The following is a 19,837-nucleotide window of genomic DNA, read 5'->3' on the forward strand; positions in this document are numbered from 1 at the left end:
CGCTTGACGTCGCGCAGGTTGGGAAATTTGATAGTCGCCAATACTTGGCTGATTGTTGACATTGTGTTTGTGCTGCTACGTGTGTGTGTGTGTGTGTGTGTGTGCGCGGTGCGCGGGTGCCTGTGTGGCAGCGGTTCTCAAAGTGGGGTCCGCGTGCCGTAGCTCGGGGATCCGCAAATTATTTTGCAATAAATTATGTTGTATCATTAAAAACAAAAACAAAAACTGCATTCTTCATAAAAGAAACAGCAAACAGCTAGAAAGACACTAGCTAGGCAGGCGGACATTAACATTGTTACATTATGAGACTAAAGTTATATTTTTGATTTCATATTTTTATATTTTGTTCCAGCCTCCCCAAAAACTAAGTTTGTGGTGTTTTTTTTTTCCAATGAGAAGATAGTGATCTTACAGAGACTTAAAAAATAATTAATAAGTTCGATTCGATACACATTGTTCTGCTCGTTCTAACATGCGCGCCTTGGCCACCTGGGGGCAGTGTTAGATAGACATGGCTATACAGTACTGTACATGCAGACAGTCTCAGCTTCCCAGTATGGCAGTGTATTAGTCATTCTTTGGAGAGGATAAAGAATATATCCTTGCGAGTATTGTTATATTGTCTCAACTTGAGATCGTGGAAGAGAAAAAAGAAAAAGAAAAATCACACGGAGCCAGGTCAGGTGAGTAGGCAGGTTGCTCCAGCACAGCGATGTTCTTCTCAGCCAGGAACTGTCAGATGCTCAGGGCATTGTAAACAGGTGCGTTGTCATGGTGAAGCGGCCACAAGCTGCCACAACCGAAGGAGAACATTCGAAGTTTGGGTGGTAAATTTATCAATAGTAACATCAATATTGGAACTTTTCTGACACACTTCATACGTCCATTCAGCACATGCATGTGCTGAATGTGCGTGTGGGAGTGTTTCGTTCCAGATCCCTCTCACCTTTTTTTGGCTGACGGGGAAGAACACCTGCCGTTTTTCTCCCCTCTTCAGTGGGAGATAAGACAAAAGAAGTGCAGGTGGCGTTTGGTTTCGAGCAGAAATGGCAACAGGAATCTGAGTGTGAATAACAGTTGAGACTTATTGGAACTTTAGCCCTTGGTTTTCTGAACATACCGCATGACCCTGCACATGTTCCTTTACCGGGAATAGGACAATTCCACTTAATTAGCGTCGTCTTCTCCGCTTGTGCAGTCTCACCACCTCACGGGTGGTTTCATGTTGGACCACAGCGCCATCTGCTGGTATACTTCCACATCACATGAGTGGACGGACGCAAATGCATTGAGATGCCGCCCCCCCCCCAAAAAAACGCAGAAGTAACCCATTTAGGGCGTAAGGAGCAGGGATCCCCCAGTATTTTGCCAATGAAAGAAGACCAACCACTGTGACGTTAGTGCACTTGCATGGTGAAGCACATGGTGGCACTAGTCGTTTGCAAAATTGGAAATAATAAATAATGAATAACAAAAATACAGTGCATAAAACAAGTAATAACAGCAAAGATAGAATCATATTGATACATATTCAATATTAAAGAGAAAAAAAATATGTACTTTACAATAATTAAAATCAAAACACAAATAGTGCATCTCAGTATTCAATAAAATATGCACTACATTATGTGTAAAAAATAAAAATAAATTAGATTTCTACAATCTAGACTTTTTACGCTATAGTTATTACATTAAAAACGTAATGAAATAATTTACTTTTGAAACAATTTAAGTTAAATTATTGCTGCTAGACTGGTCACAAAATAATGATAATACTTAAAAGTTTTATTATTTTTGAAACAAGCAATACCATAACAGTACCCACACTATTGTTTGCAAGCTTTTTTTGTGCCCCACATTTAAATAACTCCACTACATTACTTACATTCATCCACTAATTTCACTTGACATAAAAAATAAATTAAAACAATCTTCAATCTGCAATATCAATACAGGGCTGACCTTCCACTTGGTTTACTGAGACTGCACCAACGCAGTCATCCACGTGGTGGCGCCGGGGTGCTGTACGTCACATGCTGACAGTGTTTTATTTGGGGTTCACACAGGGGACACAGCAGCCAGTTCAACTGGCAGAGACCTCTTGTCCTTCCCTGAGGTTCATAAATTAGTGAGATGAGATTTGCTTTGAATGTCTGCCACCCTCTGCGCCAGTCTTGGCTTCTCGTAAGGCGGAAAAATAATGAACAAAGTATACAATGAAAGGTTGGAGTGCTACACTGGAGAGTTGCCACAGCTCCTAATTGATTTCACACGCTGAAGTTTAACGAAAGAATGTTGACGGCAGGGTGACAGTATCGATTAAACGATGCTCTGCTGCAGTACTTCTATCCATCGGCGCCCGGATGCCATGCAGAGCCCACGTGATCACAACAACAGTTTGCTAAGGTGCTAACATAGTAGCAAGGAGGGAATGCTTGCTTAAAATCGTTTCTTGACACTCCGGTTCAAGTTCACTGTAAAACTAAACCACTAAAGAACTACACCTATTGAATGTTCAGATACACCACAGATTTTGTTTCTTTTTTTTTGTTTTTGTACCCACAAATCGCTAGCTCACAGCTAACACACAATGAATGAAAAAATACCACTGACGAGCTAACAAAAATTAGCATCGAACTTGCGGCATCGCTCAAAGTAAGGAATATTGGTAAACCATAAACACACAAATACGTGCATAATAACAATACTGTCTGGCATATATTCTTCAAACTGTGAAAAACGAGCCACGATAACAATAGTCGCTCGTGACTTGTACTTTTTGTTACGGCAAGTAAGTTACATCTCATTGCGTGCGCCACACTGCCCCTCAGAGGTCAAGACGTGTACACGCAGTTCCTTTATGTAACCCATTGGTTAATAATACCTGGAAATGGGTCCGTTTTTCTCATATCTGCTGTTGCTGATGAATGTCCTCAATTTGAGTAATATCACTCGATCAAGCCAACATTCCGTACTACAAAATAAGTAAATTATGTCCGATTATTTCGGAAATCGGATCGGACCGATTATCGGCCAAAACTCAAGGCTGCAATAACAGACCCACGTATCTGTTGTAATAGGATGTTTAATGATGATGTAATGTTTTTGGGTGTTTTTTTTTTGGGACAAAATCCTACCCAACTGTCATGTTGCTATAAACGAATCAGCGAAAACTCTGTGGGGTTTCTCCTCCGGGAGACAAGGAAGTCTTCAACCAGAGTTTGGAGTTCTCTGCTAAGTGGAAGCTGCCAACTGGCTGAGTCATGACTGCCGCGTCCTCCCTCAGAGGTTCGCTCGCAACTAGCTCGGACGGAAAGACGCAAATGAAAGAAGACTGGCCTTCTTGAAATCAGCGAGTCAGACTCCCCCCTCCCCGACCCCCGGAGACCGGCTCGACTCCCTCAGACAGACGGATGGAGGGAAGCCTGCAGAGTGGCATCGCAACTGTGGAAGGAGTGCATTCATCCCGCGAGGCTTCCAGAGCAAGATGGCCGTGACGGCCATGAAAGACCCAAGATTTAGCGTGACTCATTCCGGGGTGTAAAAAACACCAGCGTGTCCTCTACTGTTCTCAACCGAAATAAGCGTGTGAGTCATCGGGAGGCTCTTTGAATACAAAGCCCATTTTCTCATCCGGTCCCTCCAAATTCTGTCACACTCGATCAGGGACCAAACGTGAAACTTGTCAGTAAACATTTGACAGGATTCCCGAGTCACTAGTCATTTCTTTTTATGGGGAAATGACGGCGATTATCCCGAGGGTGGCTGAGGGGGTGTAAAACGGTGGCAGCTCATGTTTCATTGAAGCAGAAAAGTTAAAGACCTTCAGGCACACTTTTGACTCCAGTGACTCGATGGAGTTATTTTAAGTATAGTCGGAGGGGGGGGGGGGAAGACCAAGACTCAGACTGGACTTTATTCGTTGGCAATTTGTCACTCCCAGCATGCTTTGCATACCAGGCCTGGACCACAAATGATGACCACCGTATCGCCACGGAACGCGACGGACGGAACATGTCTCCAAGCTTTCCGTTTTTTTTTTATCTTTGCGTCTTCTTTCCATTCTGTAAGTTTTCGCTCTTTATTCACCAATCAAAAGTGTGTCTCGTTCCGCCCTCGTCTACATCTATGTATTTGGCGCTTTCAAGCCGCAAGGTACTGTACGCTTGGGATGATCTCTCAGCCGTAACACTCATACAGCGGTGCCCTGAGATACCAGCGACCCGACGTGCGAGTGTTTCGAGATACGAGCCAGTGTTCGGCTGAGAAATGCCATAGATGAGCTAAATAATAGCATCTATGAGGTGGTCTTATAACACTTGAAGCAATGGATATTTGAAAACAAATGGTGACAAAAACACATGTAGACAAACAATATTACAATACTAACAGGCATATATTCTTTATCCTCTGCGAAAAATGACTACTATAACTGCAGTTTAATGAGCCACTTAAAATAGTCTTAAAACTCGTATTTGTTTGTGTCTGCATGACTGTATTGTACGGCCCCCGGTGGCCAATTCACGCACACCAGAAGGAGCTCCGGTTAATGAAATCATGATTCACAAATTAATTCTTTACTTTCTAATTAATTCTGTTATTGCTATATGTTTTTATGTAGAAAAGTATTATCGAGAGCTATTTTCCTTATTCAAATCAAATTACACCGTTCTTTGGTTTGGGTTTTGGGAGGAGGCTGGAACCGATGAATGGCATTCCCATTCATTTCAATGTGGAAAGACGATTTGCGATACACAAGCGTGGTCACCCAACGACCTTAAACGCGTATCTAAGTCACCAGTGTACGTGTAAATTGTATTTTGACCTGGAACAACGTAACAATTGAGCTGGCCAACTCGTTATCGTTGCAAATTAATTGTAACTTCCTATTACCTCGGACGCACGGGGGCGCCAGATCACCTACAATCTTCATCCATTCATCATGTCTCGTTCCCCTCTTGTCTTCGGGGCTGCTCCAGTCTTTCCAAATCAGTCATTCAGTCTGTGGAGCTCGCTCGCGTCCACTCACCCGCCCCCTCACGCACACGCACGAGCCCACGAGGACACGCTGCCGCGGTCAGTGCGGGGCTGCGCGGCGCACTGGCACCGACCCTGCTGTGGAGGTGGGGAGGGAGGGAGGGGGTGGGGGGGTGGGTAGGGGGTCTTTGGGGAAAAAAACAAAAAACAAAAAAAAAAACAAATAAAAAGGAACAGTCGTCTTTCGGGGGAGGGGCGGGGGGGGGGCTCGGAAAGGAACGAGGAGGAGACACACTGCTGACTTTTTATTTTTATTTTTTTCCCCTCTCTCTCACGCGTGGAGGACTCGATGGCAGGGGCTCAGCCAGGAGTCCACGCGCTGCAGCTCAAGCCGGTGTCCGTGCCCGAGAGCCTCAGACGGGGCAACAAATTCATGAAATGGGACGATGTGAGTCACCAGTAGAGATTGTTTTATCCTTATGTTTGTGCATGCGCCAATTTTCTTTTTGATTCTTACCGCACAATTCTGTTGACACGGTGTGCTCGTGCATAGTATTGATGGATGTGACAGTGCGACGCGCGCGTTCACGCTTTGTTTACACCCCATGTAGTATAGTAGGCGCGCGTGCGTGAGTGTGTTATTGAAATGAAACTTGAATTCATTTCCGTCACATCAATCGTCACCACCGCCACCACCACCATCATCGTCATCCCCTCTTTGTTATCGCTGCCTGTGTTAGGCTTCAGACAAATGACCTTGATTAAAATTGATTGCACGCTGCCATCTGAGTGGCCTGTCAAAAAGCATCCACAGTGGAGCAGTGGCCCCTTCCAGCAAATAGCCACATCCCGCGCCCGACTGCCTGCCTGCCTGCCTGCCGCGTCGTGCCCACAGCCAGTAGGCAGCAGCTTATTCCACCTGATGAAATGCCCCTTGTGTTGTAACCAGTCGCCTTGTTGCCATTTTATTTGCACGCTGCCTCTTCGACACCACGGATGCATATATCATTGAACCCTAAATCAACGGCCGCAGTTCAATTGGGCGCTGTTTTTTTACTCAACTGCAGCGAGAACCATCCAAATACTGAATTTACTATAATTATGACTTTACAACTGCCTCAGCATCGGTCAGTGATATATCAATAACCTACGCTGACAGCTACGGTGTTGGCTCCATGACACTTAACAAGTTACTATTCTACCTGCAAACTTGTTAGGTGGCTTGCAGTACAGCAAAACAATGTTCAACAGCGATTAAAACCAAAGATTTCCCATTGAGTAGCATTTATTCCACATTGTTGACATTAGCGATACAGTGTGGTGATATTTCCGCAGATATTATTGAAACGAAAATGAGTAAAGTGTAATTGATACACAATTCAGATTTGATTAGCTCAACATAGTGTACCGTCCTGTACACAGTCACTTTCTTCCCATCTTCGGGGTTGCTGCACAGCCATGAGACCGTGCCAATATGTGTGTTTGAATTGTTATGTTTTGAGTTAAATTATTACCAGTTCTCCTTTGGTTTATCTAACACTGTTATTTTGATGACTTCTTTACCAGCTCTGTGCGCTGCTTCAGATCGCTGCATGGCCGTAAGACCATGCCGACACGTGTTTTGTTTGCTGCATGTTTTATCGCTTATCGGTTCTCATGGTTGGTCTGTCGAAATGGCTGTGTTCTTGTGTTCTTTTTTTGAACCAAGACCTCTGTTTGTGTCCTCTTTTGGGTTGCTGCACGGCCACAAGACAACGCCAGTGTGTAGGTTTTGTTTGACATAGCGTCACTTAATTCATAAAACGCGTTCCAACCCAGTACTCAGGAGTTGTCTTGTGTAGTCGTGTTATTCTTCTTAGCCGAGACCTCCAGCTTTGTGTTGTGCTTTACTACCGTAAGACCGAGCCAATTCTTGTTGGTGGGTTTTTTCTGATGGTGAGAACACGAACCAAATCACAGTGTACTGAACGGTGCCCACCATGTAAATCGAACCCAAGTAGCATTGTGGTTATCCTAAAGGTCATTAGAGTGTATTTTCCAGAGTGGAAAAAATGAGGTGCTTCTTTGTAGGATTGTTTTTGGCTCTGTCTCTCATGAATAGTGTGTTTCGAGAAGGCCGTGAGGTGTTTCCCCAAACCCTTAAATGTTTGTGTACTGACCGTTTGTGGCTGCGGGCTTTTCTCCAGAACAAAAATGCCCGCCATGTCCTTTTTCCCTGTGAAAATACAACACCCTGGGAAAGATGAGCGCAGATATCCTCTTTTGTTTAAGTTCCAATGCACTTCTTCCTTCCTCTTTCCTCACCCCTGTGTGGCTTCATGGAAAGAACCCAGAAACAGGCAGACAGACAGACAGAATGCTAACGTGCCAGGGAGATCCATCAAATTTGGTGCCGTTGCGGTTTTCGACAGGAAATTGTACAAGCAGATAATTGCAACTCATCCGATGGGGTCATTTTTGTTCCTGTGTTTCCTATTTACAGTGGTGCCTTGAGATACAAGTGACCTGACTTACGATTTTAGCATCTATGTTGCGGTGTTGTAACCCTTTAAGCGGTGAATATTTGCACACAAAGGGTGCAGCAACACAGGTGGATTGACTATAACAGTACATAGTCATATATTCTTTATCCTCTGCAAAGAATGACGAATATTAGTCATTATGACTAATATTGAGGAGCTGAGACCGTCTCCATGTACAGTATAGCCGTCTCTCTGTCTCTCTGTATACTGCCCCCAGGTGACCGAGACAAGCACACCAGAAGGAGCAGCCAATGAATGAATGCAAAGTGTGACAAAAAGTGTTTAATTCTTTTTCATTCTATTTAATTATATCATTACTGTGTGGTTATAAACTATAATCCTATAGTGTGCTATCTTTCCTCATAAAAAACACATTACAACATTTTGTGTTTTGGTTTTTGGATTATTGGCATTTCCATTCATTTCAATGGGGACATTCCCCCCCACCCCACTATTAACTACGTTCCTGTTTACGCAAAAGAAAAGCCGTTTTAGGTTTTGCATACACAATGCGTGTTAAACCTCATTTTCCTGCGTCTTTTGCGGTTGCGGGTGAAAGGGGATCGTAACACTTTTTATTTGATTCGTGTCGCTCCCATCAAGCAGCAGCGTGTCTTCGTTTAAGAGAGAGTGGAGCACAGGCAGCCATTCAGAAGGAGTCGTTTTAAGGATGAGTGACAGATGCTGGCATGCAGATGACGCTGGGTCACTGTCAACGCATCTTTTTCTTTATATTATAAATAACCTTATGCTCGTGTCGGGCAGTCTACTCTGATGCTGGGTGAATAAAGGACGTCATCGGGTTTGGCGGGAGGTGTAGAAATCCCATTAACGTGGAAGAATATGTCTTTTTCATGCGTAACGTAAATACGCCCAGCTGCAATTGCCTCCCTAACACGCCCCAAGGTGATAGCCAATACTCAGTTTTTATTTTATTTTATTGTTTCCACATTTTTGCCATCTAGTCTCACCTGTTAAGGCTCCGTAAAAGCTAATGAAAATGACACGACAGTCCTGTAATACTATACTACACGTCATAGTGGAAACTTACTTTGGTTGTAAAAGAAAATACAGTCATGTGTAGATGGTTGTGATGACCTTTACATACAAGGTTAGGAGTAGACCTGGCATCTGTAAAGCTGAGGTCGGAAACAACAGGGATTACATTATAAAAGAATATATAGTTTGTTTTGTGTTGTATTTATGTTATGATGTAATATCTGCAAATGATATTTTGTAAAACATTTTATTTAAAGATATATATATTTGAATTTTATTTCACTTATTTAAAATGCAATATTTACTATTTTTATGACATTCACACATTATCAAAATATGATATCATGTATTTTAATTATTTTATTTACAGTATGTTTTACATTAAAACAAATTCTAACTTATTTGTGGAAGAAAGGATGAAAAGATTTATTTAAAACTGAAAATATTTTAAACGACACATAACTACTACTGCCTTTGTAAATAAAGGCCTTTCACCTAATTAACACTTAACCCATAAAAGACTGTCGAGCTAAAAAGTTGCAGTCTTACATGGTAAAAAAAATGTGTGTGTTTATATTTATTGTTATTCATTCATTCATTCATCTCCCGTTCCGCTTCTCCTCACTAGGGTCGCGGGCGAGCTGGAGCCTATCCCAGCTACCTTCGGGCGAGAGGCGGGGCACACCCCGAACCGGTCGCCAGCCAATCGGAGGGGACATTTAAACAAACAACCATTCACACTCACATTCACACCTAAGTTATATACAGTATAATTTAAGACCTATTAATTTGTATTGATTATCATTCGTCCGTGGATTAAAAAAAAGTATTTGTTTTTCAAAATATTTTATGAATAATAAAAAAAAAAAAATCTCATCTCAAATGTATGTTTACAGATGAATCGATCGATAAATAGATCTCTACAGTTAAGTAACTACACCACCCGGCCTCGACTGCCATCCGTGGCCACTATGTGAGAACATCCGGTAATCTATTTTAGTTTTGCTGTATTTACACCCACCAGCCAGCCAATGGCAATCCTAATCCGCCGTGCTATATTTCAGGATGTATTTGTTTTATATGTGTGTATGCTTGGTACACTGTATTCACTTGAAATGTGTGAGTGGTTTCGCGTGGACTTTTATAGTGCTTTAAAATTTATGTGATTAAAAAAAAAAAAAAAATATATATATATATATATAGTAATAATAAAGAATCAGTTTTGCCTGAGTAATAAAAATATAACCTGCATAGATGTACAGTAGAGGAAAATCAGTATTGGCTGTAAATGTCTGTGCTTGAGAACACATATACAGGACGTACTGCAAGTGGCGTACATTCCGCTGCATTGTTGACGACTTTTGTCTCTCGTCTGTTAAGATTGTGATGTCCTGCGACGCAGCCATTACCATTCCTCCCCGAGTCGCCACAGCTGATAGCGCCTGATCGGCAAGCGGGAGGTTGCCATAGCGCCGTAACTCTGTCATGCCGTTGTCTTATTGCAGTTTGAGCTGGAAAGCTAATGGGATACCGTGTCCTTCGACCCTTTTAATGTCAGAGCCTTTAAAGGCGTGCCGCCCCCCCTGCATCAGATGGGGTCTCGCCCAAATACGAAACATATGCCGGCAATTAGCGTTATCGGCTAATGCCACAATAGAGACCTCGATTTTTCCTCCTTTGAAAATGTTCCCAGTGAATACGACGTTGCCATCGCTGACCTTGAGGACACAGCGTCCAGGTGAACTGTGTGCTGCTGTGTGTCTCTTTTTATAAATGCATCCAATAATATCCAGCATGCCCGAGGGTCAGAACTGTGCGTCTTTGGAGTCAACTGTGTTTCAGGGGATGGAAAAAAAAAAAAAATAGAATAACATCAGCAGAGCAAGCCCACGCCTCCATCGGGCCCAAAGCAAAATTTGATTTTGGATACTATACGGTTTCTTAATTGCTCTTGGGGGCCACCTAGTGGTCGTGGGGACTTTTTCGTCCCTGCGTGTTTGATTAGAAATCCTTCTTAACAGCTGCAAACATTTCACTTCTCCGCACAGTTGGAAAGTTTGCCACAGTCAATAGGCCGCCGAGTCCCTCCGGTGTCCATCTTTAAGCTCTCGCTTAAACGGCCTTCACTGCTAGAGTTATCACTGCAGTGCTGCGAGGTGACAGGATGCCGCCCCAAAGGGTTAGCATGATATTGACTCTTCTGGCTCTTGACTTGTTACAAACGTTTATATAGAGACTAGACACTCGCTTCTTCCTTTTGTATTGAAACTTGTGCGGTTTTGTTTGGTCAAATGTGTACGTTATCATCTGAGCCCTGGTGTGCACCAAACAGGAGTACCGAGACTTCTTGGAAGAGGTGGTCTTGGAGTGGTATCTGGTGCGGTTCTGTTCACTTCACCTCAAGTGTGAACAATTGCTTGGACTAGCACTAGGCGGACGCTTAATACTAACTGGTGTGATTTGCTCTGCTCAGTTCAGTTTTCCCAGCAGTTTTCCCAGCATGAAGGTTATTACCCCAATCCTGGAGAAGTTCTGTTCACTTCAATTCAAGTGACGTTTGTCACTTTTGGTCTGCTTTAAATGAACTCAGGTGTGATTGTTCTTCAACTGCGGTAATGCTTGTCCTCTTTGGTTCGGTTGGAAATAAACTCTGGTGCGATTGGTCTGCTCTTGTGATTTGTTTTGCGAAATGTGAGCGTTAGCATCAGAAACCTGGTCCACAACAAACAAACTGTCCTGTGCCATTTGCAAGTGAATGCAAACATGGTTTCTGTCACGTACGCTAAACGAGTGGATCCAGGCCTCTTGCTGTGGTCGTGGTCCCCTTGCAGGTCAACTCTTGTGCGATTTGATTCACTGAATGGCACTTCGCTTCACTCGAAAGGAACTCTATTGTGATTGCTCTGGTTCATTTGGTCCAGTGAATGCTATCACGTAAACCCTGGTGCCCAACAAATAAGTGAAGCCAGAATTCTTCAGCAACTGGTCTCTCAAGTGAGCACTGGTCCGGCTTGATTAAATTCGTCTGAAACGTAAGCTGTTCTCAGATGTCGGTGTTCTCAGTCTCTGAAACAACCTTGTCCTGTAATCAGTTAAACAATTGTCTTTTTCTGTTGAAAACAGTCCGCCGTAAGCCACTTACGTAGTTGGAAGTCGAATTCTCACATCTTCTGGTTGTCTTTTCTCCTAGGACTCCACCACTGTGAGCCCCGTGACGGTAACCGTCGACCCCAAAGGCTACTTCCTGTACTGGACGGACCAGAACAAGGTGAGTCTCTTGATGGATATATTTGTAATTCTGCAATCAAGTGTCTGACTTGTCCCCCCCCCCCCTTGCACTTCGGGTACAAGTGAACTAAAGTACAAACACATTATACAATAATTGTCATAATCCCCAAAGCAGTAAATCTACAGTACTCGTGAAAGGGTGCCAGTTAAAGCATTAACAGCTGATTCCTGAGGGAGATAAAGGGCTTATTGTAAAATAGAACAAAGCTCTGATATTTTCTTATATTAAAATCAAATATTTGATTCAGCCACTTAACCCAACACCCGTGAGATGCGAGATGATGTTCGTCTTGTCCATTGTTCCTCTCAAAGTCTCTGAACCCGCTCTGTATTGTTCGCACAGTTTGTACACGCAGCGCCTCCCTTGATTTTATGTTGGCCCGCATGAGAGCATCTTGAGACGTGCGCGGGACCTCTGACGCGACTTAACCACCCCTGAGCCCTAATTAGCATTAGCGTCCCGCGCGAAGGTGGTCGAGGGTAGTCGTTGGCGGTTAACTTTGGATGTAGACCGTGACGAGAGAACAACCTTCATCAAACACCACCTGAGGAGCTTTACACACTGTTTACACATGCTCCATGCGCTAAAGGTCACTTGTATTGTACCCAACATTCTGTACATCCACAAAAAGATGCATTGCTCAAGGGCACATCAACTGTGCTAAAGACCAGACATTTCATTTTGAAAAAAGTCCAATTTGCATTTTTTTTGATTCCATGAATGATTTTCTGAATTCAGTGTGTCTTTTTTCAGAAACGACTTTCATTGGGCTTGTTATTTGCTGACATGGCCTAAAACTGTGCCGAATGATGTCTGTTTCAAACCAGATTTCAGTCCGCCGAACGGCACAGTTGATGATCAGACAAATTCTGGCGCGTCTGATAAAGACGCTACAAATTAGCATTTCAGAGTCGTACGAGAATCGAGAGTAAACCTACTTCACAACTGTTAGCTTCCGGCTTTTTTTTTTTTTTTTTCCTGATCGGACAGTGGAAAAACGTTTGGGGGTTATGCAGTAGCGCCCCCTGTTTTCTTTGGCATGCTTTTGACCGGCGCATTTTTAAAAAATGTCACTGCCCAAAATAATTTCGTTCATTAGTGCGTTGTTCGCGTTGTGAAAATGTTCCATTTAACTTTTATGATTGTAAAGAGCCTGCAAGATTTGTGTTCAGTCTGTAACAATTATATCACTAATGCTTCCCTTGTGTCGTTGTGTGTGGTCTCCTCTTCGCTCTCTGTAGACTCTGACCCTGGTCCAAAAACTGGTAATACTGGTACCAAGCGCAGCCCCAGCGAAGCTCTATTAGGACCTGCGCTACTGTATGGCCGCCGCGCGGTTCCGCGAACGTCAGCTAGTGTTTATAAAGCCGTCGCGTGTACTCGCCGCACATCTGTTGAGCAGGCCGTCGTAAACAAGGAGCAAGGGTGCCTGCGTCCAGTTGTTATGTGCCCGTCAGGGGGGACAGGCTGCAGAGTAAAAGCATTCCTGGGATTCCTTCAGGAACCTCAGCCCAACTGGAGTCAACTCGCCAGTGAACTGCGGTCGACAGATTTGATTTACTGACCACATGTGCTGATATTGTCTGCGCTGATGTTTACTCTAGATCAAACGTAACACTTCCTCAGTGGAAGAGTCGTAATTAGGATGTTTCCATTCACTATTTTCGACTCTCTTGGCGTATGTTTACCGGCATTTAAACTGCAACCCACAACTACAATCGTAAACATTCTAACGGTACATGTTCGGGGATTTCGGTTTATAACGGATTTACATTTATATGGCGATACGCAAATGAGAATGCACTTCTGTGCTTCTTTCTCGATCAGTATCGATAACCTATACGAATGCAGTGGTAAAGTCAGAATTACAGTAAATATGTGTATGAAAAACATTTATAGAACAAATGAATGGGAAAAACAGTACAGTGTCTTGTTGTGCCACATGAGCATGTAAATCCCGCCGCTGCGCTAACTTCTTCATTGTGCGCCGTTCGTAACCTCGAAACCTCGTATGTTATTACACGTCAACCGAGGATTGTATACTTGTATCTTGATTTTTGTGGTATGGAATATAGAAAATAAGGGACAGGACGTTTGACTGCCTAATGCTCACACATCTATTTCGTAAACAAGCTCGGCTTAAGACTTGTGGATGCCTTGGGCAAGGAAAAAAAGAAAAATAGATATTGGTGGTGCAAATTCAACCTCTGCCGGCATTGAAATAGAATGCCCCTTAAGTCATATAATTTTCTTTTGGACTCTTTAAAAAAATATGCTGTTTGAATATGGTCTGGAGTCTTGATCTTACCTCACGGGCAGGGGCAATCAAAGCATTAACTCCGCTGCTTTCTGCTTTTTCTTCGGGCTTTTTGCGACTCTCACAGTATTCCAGAAGAAGGCGCAGCCTTGACAGGGGTTGTTAAGAGAAGGCAAAAGGGAATATACACGGGAATTTACACAAAGTGACCTCTACCGAAGTTAAGCTCCACTGCTTTGTCGGTTTTATGTATACTTGACAGCGTAACACTTCTTTTTATATTTATTAAACTCTGTGCAAATCGAGCATATTTTATTCTATTAACTTATTTTCACCCTTGTATGACAGTGAAGGATGTTAAAATGTTGCGTAAAACACTGCGAGTACTGTAAATAAAGGTTTTATGACAGATTGTGTTTGACCTCAGCGCTAAAGAAATGCTGCACTAACAGAAGTGAACTTTGTTTGGTTGCGTGTCGGTAGATTGCGCCGGTGTACCTAATGAAGTATCCAGAGAGTGTACACGTTGTTATCGCGTACCAGCACCCACACATTCCACCCGTGTTGGACTACGAACAGGTGCTTCTTTAGAAGTTTAAAAATAATTGTCGCTGCCGCCATTACCGAATGACTGCGTAAAATTAAGTCCTTTTGCTTTGGTTGCCATGCGACCGCTCTCACGCCACCTTTTCAAATGTCACATTCTCTTCGGGCTGCTGCTCGTCTCCCGGAGAACACCGCTCGTTCCGAGAGCGATATCATTGGAAGGTGTCTCTGTGCTTTGTTCCCCCTGAGCGAGCAAACAGAAGGTTAAAAAGCCTCTCAAGCGAGGTAACCCTGTGCCAGCGTTGCCAATTTGCCCGAATAAGCGCTGAAGGTATTGGGTATGAGTGATGTACACAGGTGACGGGCAGTCAGACTACCTCCGTTCCACGCTGCCTATCTGCGGTCCCTGCAGAATTCGCTCGTGTGTTCCCCCGAGCGGAGCAATTTTCCTTGATTACCGAGCTTGTTGCCCATCCTTCTCCGTCAGCACAATTGGGAGAAGAGAGACGCGACGGCATAAACCCACAGCCAATCGAAAGGAAAGTGAATTGTGACCTCGACCGAGTTGTAGCCTGGTACACTGTGGCCCTTTTTCATCATTTGCGCCAGAGAGGGAGTCTGAGAGACTGAAAATAGTGATGGAAAAGTCACAAGTTTACATTTTAGGCCACATTTTCACCAAGCAACACACGAGTTCCGTTTAGTCTGCAAATCATTTGTGTTTCCATTCTAAAAAGGCATGAATAGTACTAAAAAAGACTTGATAAAGCTAGCACCAGAAGGACCCGGAGGCGTGTCCTGGTTCTGCACCAAGGCCTCCATCTGGTCGGACATGCCTTAGAGGCATCTGAGATAGAAGCCCGAACAACTTCAACTGGCTCTTACTGATTTTCAGCCTTCGGTGGAGGCATATTTAGACCCAGAGTCCAAGTCTTTGAAGTCCTGGTTGTCCTTGATCTGAATATTAACCAGTGACAATAGACTGGACTGCTCTGCCACCAAGTCCCTGAGGAAATTCCTTAGTTTCCGGTGGTTTGATTTTGTCTGCTTCTCAATGACACCCAAACAGGACAAGAGTCTTCTTGAAAAAGCAATTTAAAAGAATGATCCAACCTGGGGAGGGGGACAAAAACTGGACTCCATTGGTACCATGTCCCTGAGGAAATAAACACCTCCTATGACACTATGGCCATGTTACTCCATAGAACAATCTGACTTGTTGATGCCTTTCCACTAAGGCGCCTGAAGGGTAGTTGCCACCTAGAGCGTGTCCACAGAACCCCTGGATGAGACGGCAATTGTCAAGGAAGATTGGTGACCTGACCTCCATTGGGAAGTTAGTTACATCCAAAGTTCTAGGTCTTTACAGTTCTGGTACTGACAATGAAGTTCCTGAGGAAGATCTTTTGGTACCAATCGAATGACTTTGTGAGTCTGGGGCAACGTTTGTATCTTCCCTCGCAACAAAACAGGCACGACATGACCTCTGTTAGTGTACCAACCTCAGTGGTAGGGGACCAAAAGGGTGGAACCTGACTGGTTGGGAAACAGAAACCAGAACTACTGAACCAGCCTGAACCATACCACTTAATGGTGACATGACTTTTGAGATTTGTGCTAAATCCGATATTTTTATGGACCCTTTGTAGGGGTGTGACAGTCTGTCAGAAGGTCTGTACAGCTGCAGTTATGTGGTTTTGTTGTAAGTCACTGCGCTGTGTGTTGTCAGCTAAGGTTAATCCTTCCTAGTAGGGCAACATACCTCAGGTAGGAAACATTCAGAAATGTTCAGACATTAATTTCAGCTTTATGCCTTGCAACCGCGTGGCCGGTCACTTATTGATATTGACCTTATATGTCTGGGGACTGTAACTTTTTATGTAAGTTGTTTATTGGCTGGCTACTTAAATGTTATGATACCAAGGCCAGTGTTCTGACGAAGACTGCTTAGATTTTCTAGCCGCTTTCATCAGGCAGCTCGTGCTCTCTGTAATGGCACGAAACTAGAGAGTATAAAATGTTGACCTGACGCATGGTTAAGTAGATGTGTCAAGCGAGTCCCAAGCAGATAAACAGGAACTGCCTCTTTGCCAAAAAATCCAGGGGATTAGCAGCTCTTGGCTGACTTCAGAGGGCCTTGTTTGCGCTTGACTCGCCCGTCTTTAACTCTGAATTTCGATTAGGACTTTTTCCGCTTTTGACTGCTGCGCTTCTCCTCTCCCGGTAAACAACTACAAACGCTTGAGCAGGCGAGCACAGTCAAACATGAAAAAGTAACGTTGGCGAGAAGGAGGAGAAACATGGCTCGGTTGTTTCCTCTCTCAAACGAGTAGTAGCTTCCCATTCAAAGTCAATTCTAAAAACTCTTGGCACCACTTAACATTCAAAGAGACACTACAGTCCCGCGTCCTAATGCTCGGGTAAGGGCAGTCACTGGTCCGAAGAGCCTCTGGATGGGCGAACAATCCTGGAATCCCACTTCTGACACCAACCGTTTTGGCAAATCTTTTTCTGACAGAATAAGTAAGGAAGCAAGCTTGTCTTTGTGGGTTTTTATGACAAAAAAAGAAAGAAAAGTCTTTGCAAAGAGAGGAAAGGATACAAGTCTTACGAGTTGTCACCCCTTACTGAAGCCCAGACAAAAAATAGCAACTTCGTTATATCAAAGGGAGAGAGACAGAGAAGCAAAGCAAACAATTATCTATGTCCAGCTGCACTAGTAGTCACAACATTTGTATAGGAAGAACTAAAAAGTCACTTTTACAGAATATGTAAAAGTTTAAGTTTAACAAAGTTCTCGCATTAGACTCAGTCATGCGTAATCATTTACTCGACTACCTTATCGCGGGAATATGATTACAGACAATGATTCCAATGGAAAAAATATCATAATTCTTGTGGAGTGCTCAGTGTGATCGGCCGGTTCTAAAGTCCTGACTCAGTGTCTCATTGTCTCGTGGGCACAGGTATTTATAACACAGATGCTGGCCCATTTCTGGGCCTCTTATTAAAGTAAAGATGATCTGCGTTGTGTTGATTCGTGTCGTCAAAGCGGGCAATTTAGTAATGTGTTGCAATGTACCGCAGCAAATTTAGAATGTTTTTTTTTTTTTTTTCTCAAAATGTCTCCGGGAACTTGGAAAACTTGAAATTTGACTCACATTTAACAGAAAATGCAAGAAAATACAATTCAAGAAGCAAGAACCTTGACGAAATCCAAGTCAATAGCCCCTTTCTAGTTAGTAATAGTTTCTAAACAATCGATGTACCACAGACGGTACGGTCGAGCCCAGCATTTATTCTCCTGTGATTTTCACACGGAACCCACAGAAGCGGGATATTGACGGCTCGGAATTTCCCACTGTGATAATCAGATGCGTGACGATGTCAAAGCCATCATCTGATGGAAGAGCAGCAATTGCTTTCGTTAGAAAAGGGGGGCAGGAGAAGCGAATGACTTTCAGGTATTAAACGTCAAAGAATTTCGATACAGGAAATTCAACCCACCACCGATAAGCCAAAGAGGAAAACCATAATTACGAAGCTAGAACTAAAGACAGGACCTCAGTGCTTCAAGATTTAATACCTGCTTTCACCCTGGTCATCAGAGCAGGGTTTTTCCCAGCTCACTGCTTCCCTTTGCACACTCTACGCAAACTTAATCCTAAAATGAACCCAAAAGGTTTTTGCAATTGACGTCACAGTCGAGAGGGCTGCAAAAAGACGTCAACCGATGTGCGGAGCTATCAGGGTTTGAGCTGCGGCTTGGGGACTTCAGGGCCAGTCCCCAAGCGGGATATGGCGCTTATTCCTCCTCCACTATGCGTTCGTCCCGGCATCCTGCGGTGGGAAGAAGCTCTGACGGGGCCGCAAGTTCCCGCTGTGAAAATAACCACCTTTTAGCTCCTCTCAGTGGGCCGCGCTTGTCGGGAATGGGCTTCACTCTCCAGGAAATCTTGCTTGACTCCCTGTGATACTTTTTCATTATTAGCTTCACTTGCCCGGACAACTCGTCATTTGTTTTGTATTATTACCACCTCCAGTAATCACGAGTGAGAGGTATTATTTTTAATGCAATTAGGGAATTGGTAACTTAGCGAGCTCGCTCGGTAGTTAGTTAATTTGTATTTTTGTCAGTTTGTTAGTTAGCTAGTAAGGTAGCAAGGTAGTTAGGTCTTTGGTAGGTTTGTGAGTTAGTTTGATAGCTAGCAAGGTAGCTAGACAATTAGGTTGTTAGTAAGTTTGTCAGTTCGTTAGTTAGCTGGTGAGGTCGCTCGGTCGGTAAATTGTTAATCTTGTTAGTTAGCTAGTAAGGTAGTTATGTCATTAATACTGTATATTATTTACAGTAATTCATTAGCCTTGCAAGGTAGCTTGGCAGTTAGCATATTTTTAATAATCCCAAATGGTAAAGTCCTGTCTTGATGGGTACTTATGTTTTGCTTTAATGAAAACATTTTGGGTGCCTTGTCGTTGCAGGTGACTTGAAACAAAAGCAACATTTTGAAGGTGTGAGCCTTTACCCAGACTTCTAAATTCCCCACAGGTGTGAATGTGAGTGCGAATGGTTGTTTGTTTATATGTGCCCTGCGATTGGCTGGCGACCAGTTCAGGGTGTGCCCCGCCTCTCGCCCGAAGATAGCTGGGATAGGCTCCAGCACGTCTGCGACCCGAGTGAGGATAAGCGGTAAAGAAAATGGATGGATGGATGGATGGATGGATGGATGGATGAACCTTTACCCTCGTGCCCGGAGTTCAATACCTGCTCATCGACCTTCCAGGCAGCTCGGTGTGGTGAATAGATTTGTGCCGCTGTTGCTGTAACTCACTTTTGCACAGGTGCTGACTCAAATATTTTTCCCACAAAAGTCCAATTTATGATTTTAATCATTTTTTTCCCCATTTTCTTGTCGGGGGGGAAAAAAGCAAACGTGAACCAACTTTCACAGAAATAAATATATAGAACCACTTAGTTTTTTGTTGGTTTGTTCGCGAAGTAGTTAATGAATTGGCCGGTTTGTTAGGAAAGTTGCAAGGTTACCAAAGCAAAGCTATAAAGTTAGTTAATAAGTTGTTTGTTAGCTAGGTAGGGAGGAAATTTGCTGGTAATTTGGTTTGTTAGCAAGGCACCAAGGTAGTTAGGTAATTAGTGTATTAGTTTTTTTTTTTATCAGTTGGTTGGTTAATTAGCTAAGTAGCAAGGCAGCTAAGTAGTTAGTTGTCAGTTACTTAGTGGGAATAGAATTG

At 43.5% G+C, this 19,837-nt stretch overlaps 1 protein-coding gene across 2 annotated transcripts in view; it reads left to right on the top strand.

Annotated features, from left to right (window-relative positions):
- The first annotated feature begins 5,058 nt into the window (after positions 1–5,058).
- plcb1l (phospholipase C beta 1-like) overlaps positions 5,059–19,837 on the top strand; it is a 78,369-nt gene continuing 63,590 nt past the window's right edge. The window contains exons 1-3 of one of the 2 annotated variants that reach the window (XM_061704201.1): positions 5,059–5,123; positions 5,321–5,425; positions 11,689–11,766. In XM_061704201.1, coding sequence (XP_061560185.1) covers positions 5,327–5,425; positions 11,689–11,766 — 177 coding nt within the window. In that variant the 5' untranslated portion in view covers positions 5,059–5,123; positions 5,321–5,326. Of the gene's footprint in view, positions 5,124–5,243; positions 5,426–11,688; positions 11,767–19,837 lie in introns of those variants that run through there. The other variant, XM_061704202.1, reaches the window with a different exon arrangement.

The sequence above is a fragment of the Phycodurus eques genome, chromosome 18, assembly GCF_024500275.1.
Source record: "Phycodurus eques isolate BA_2022a chromosome 18, UOR_Pequ_1.1, whole genome shotgun sequence".
NCBI lineage: Eukaryota > Metazoa > Chordata > Actinopteri > Syngnathiformes > Syngnathidae > Phycodurus > Phycodurus eques.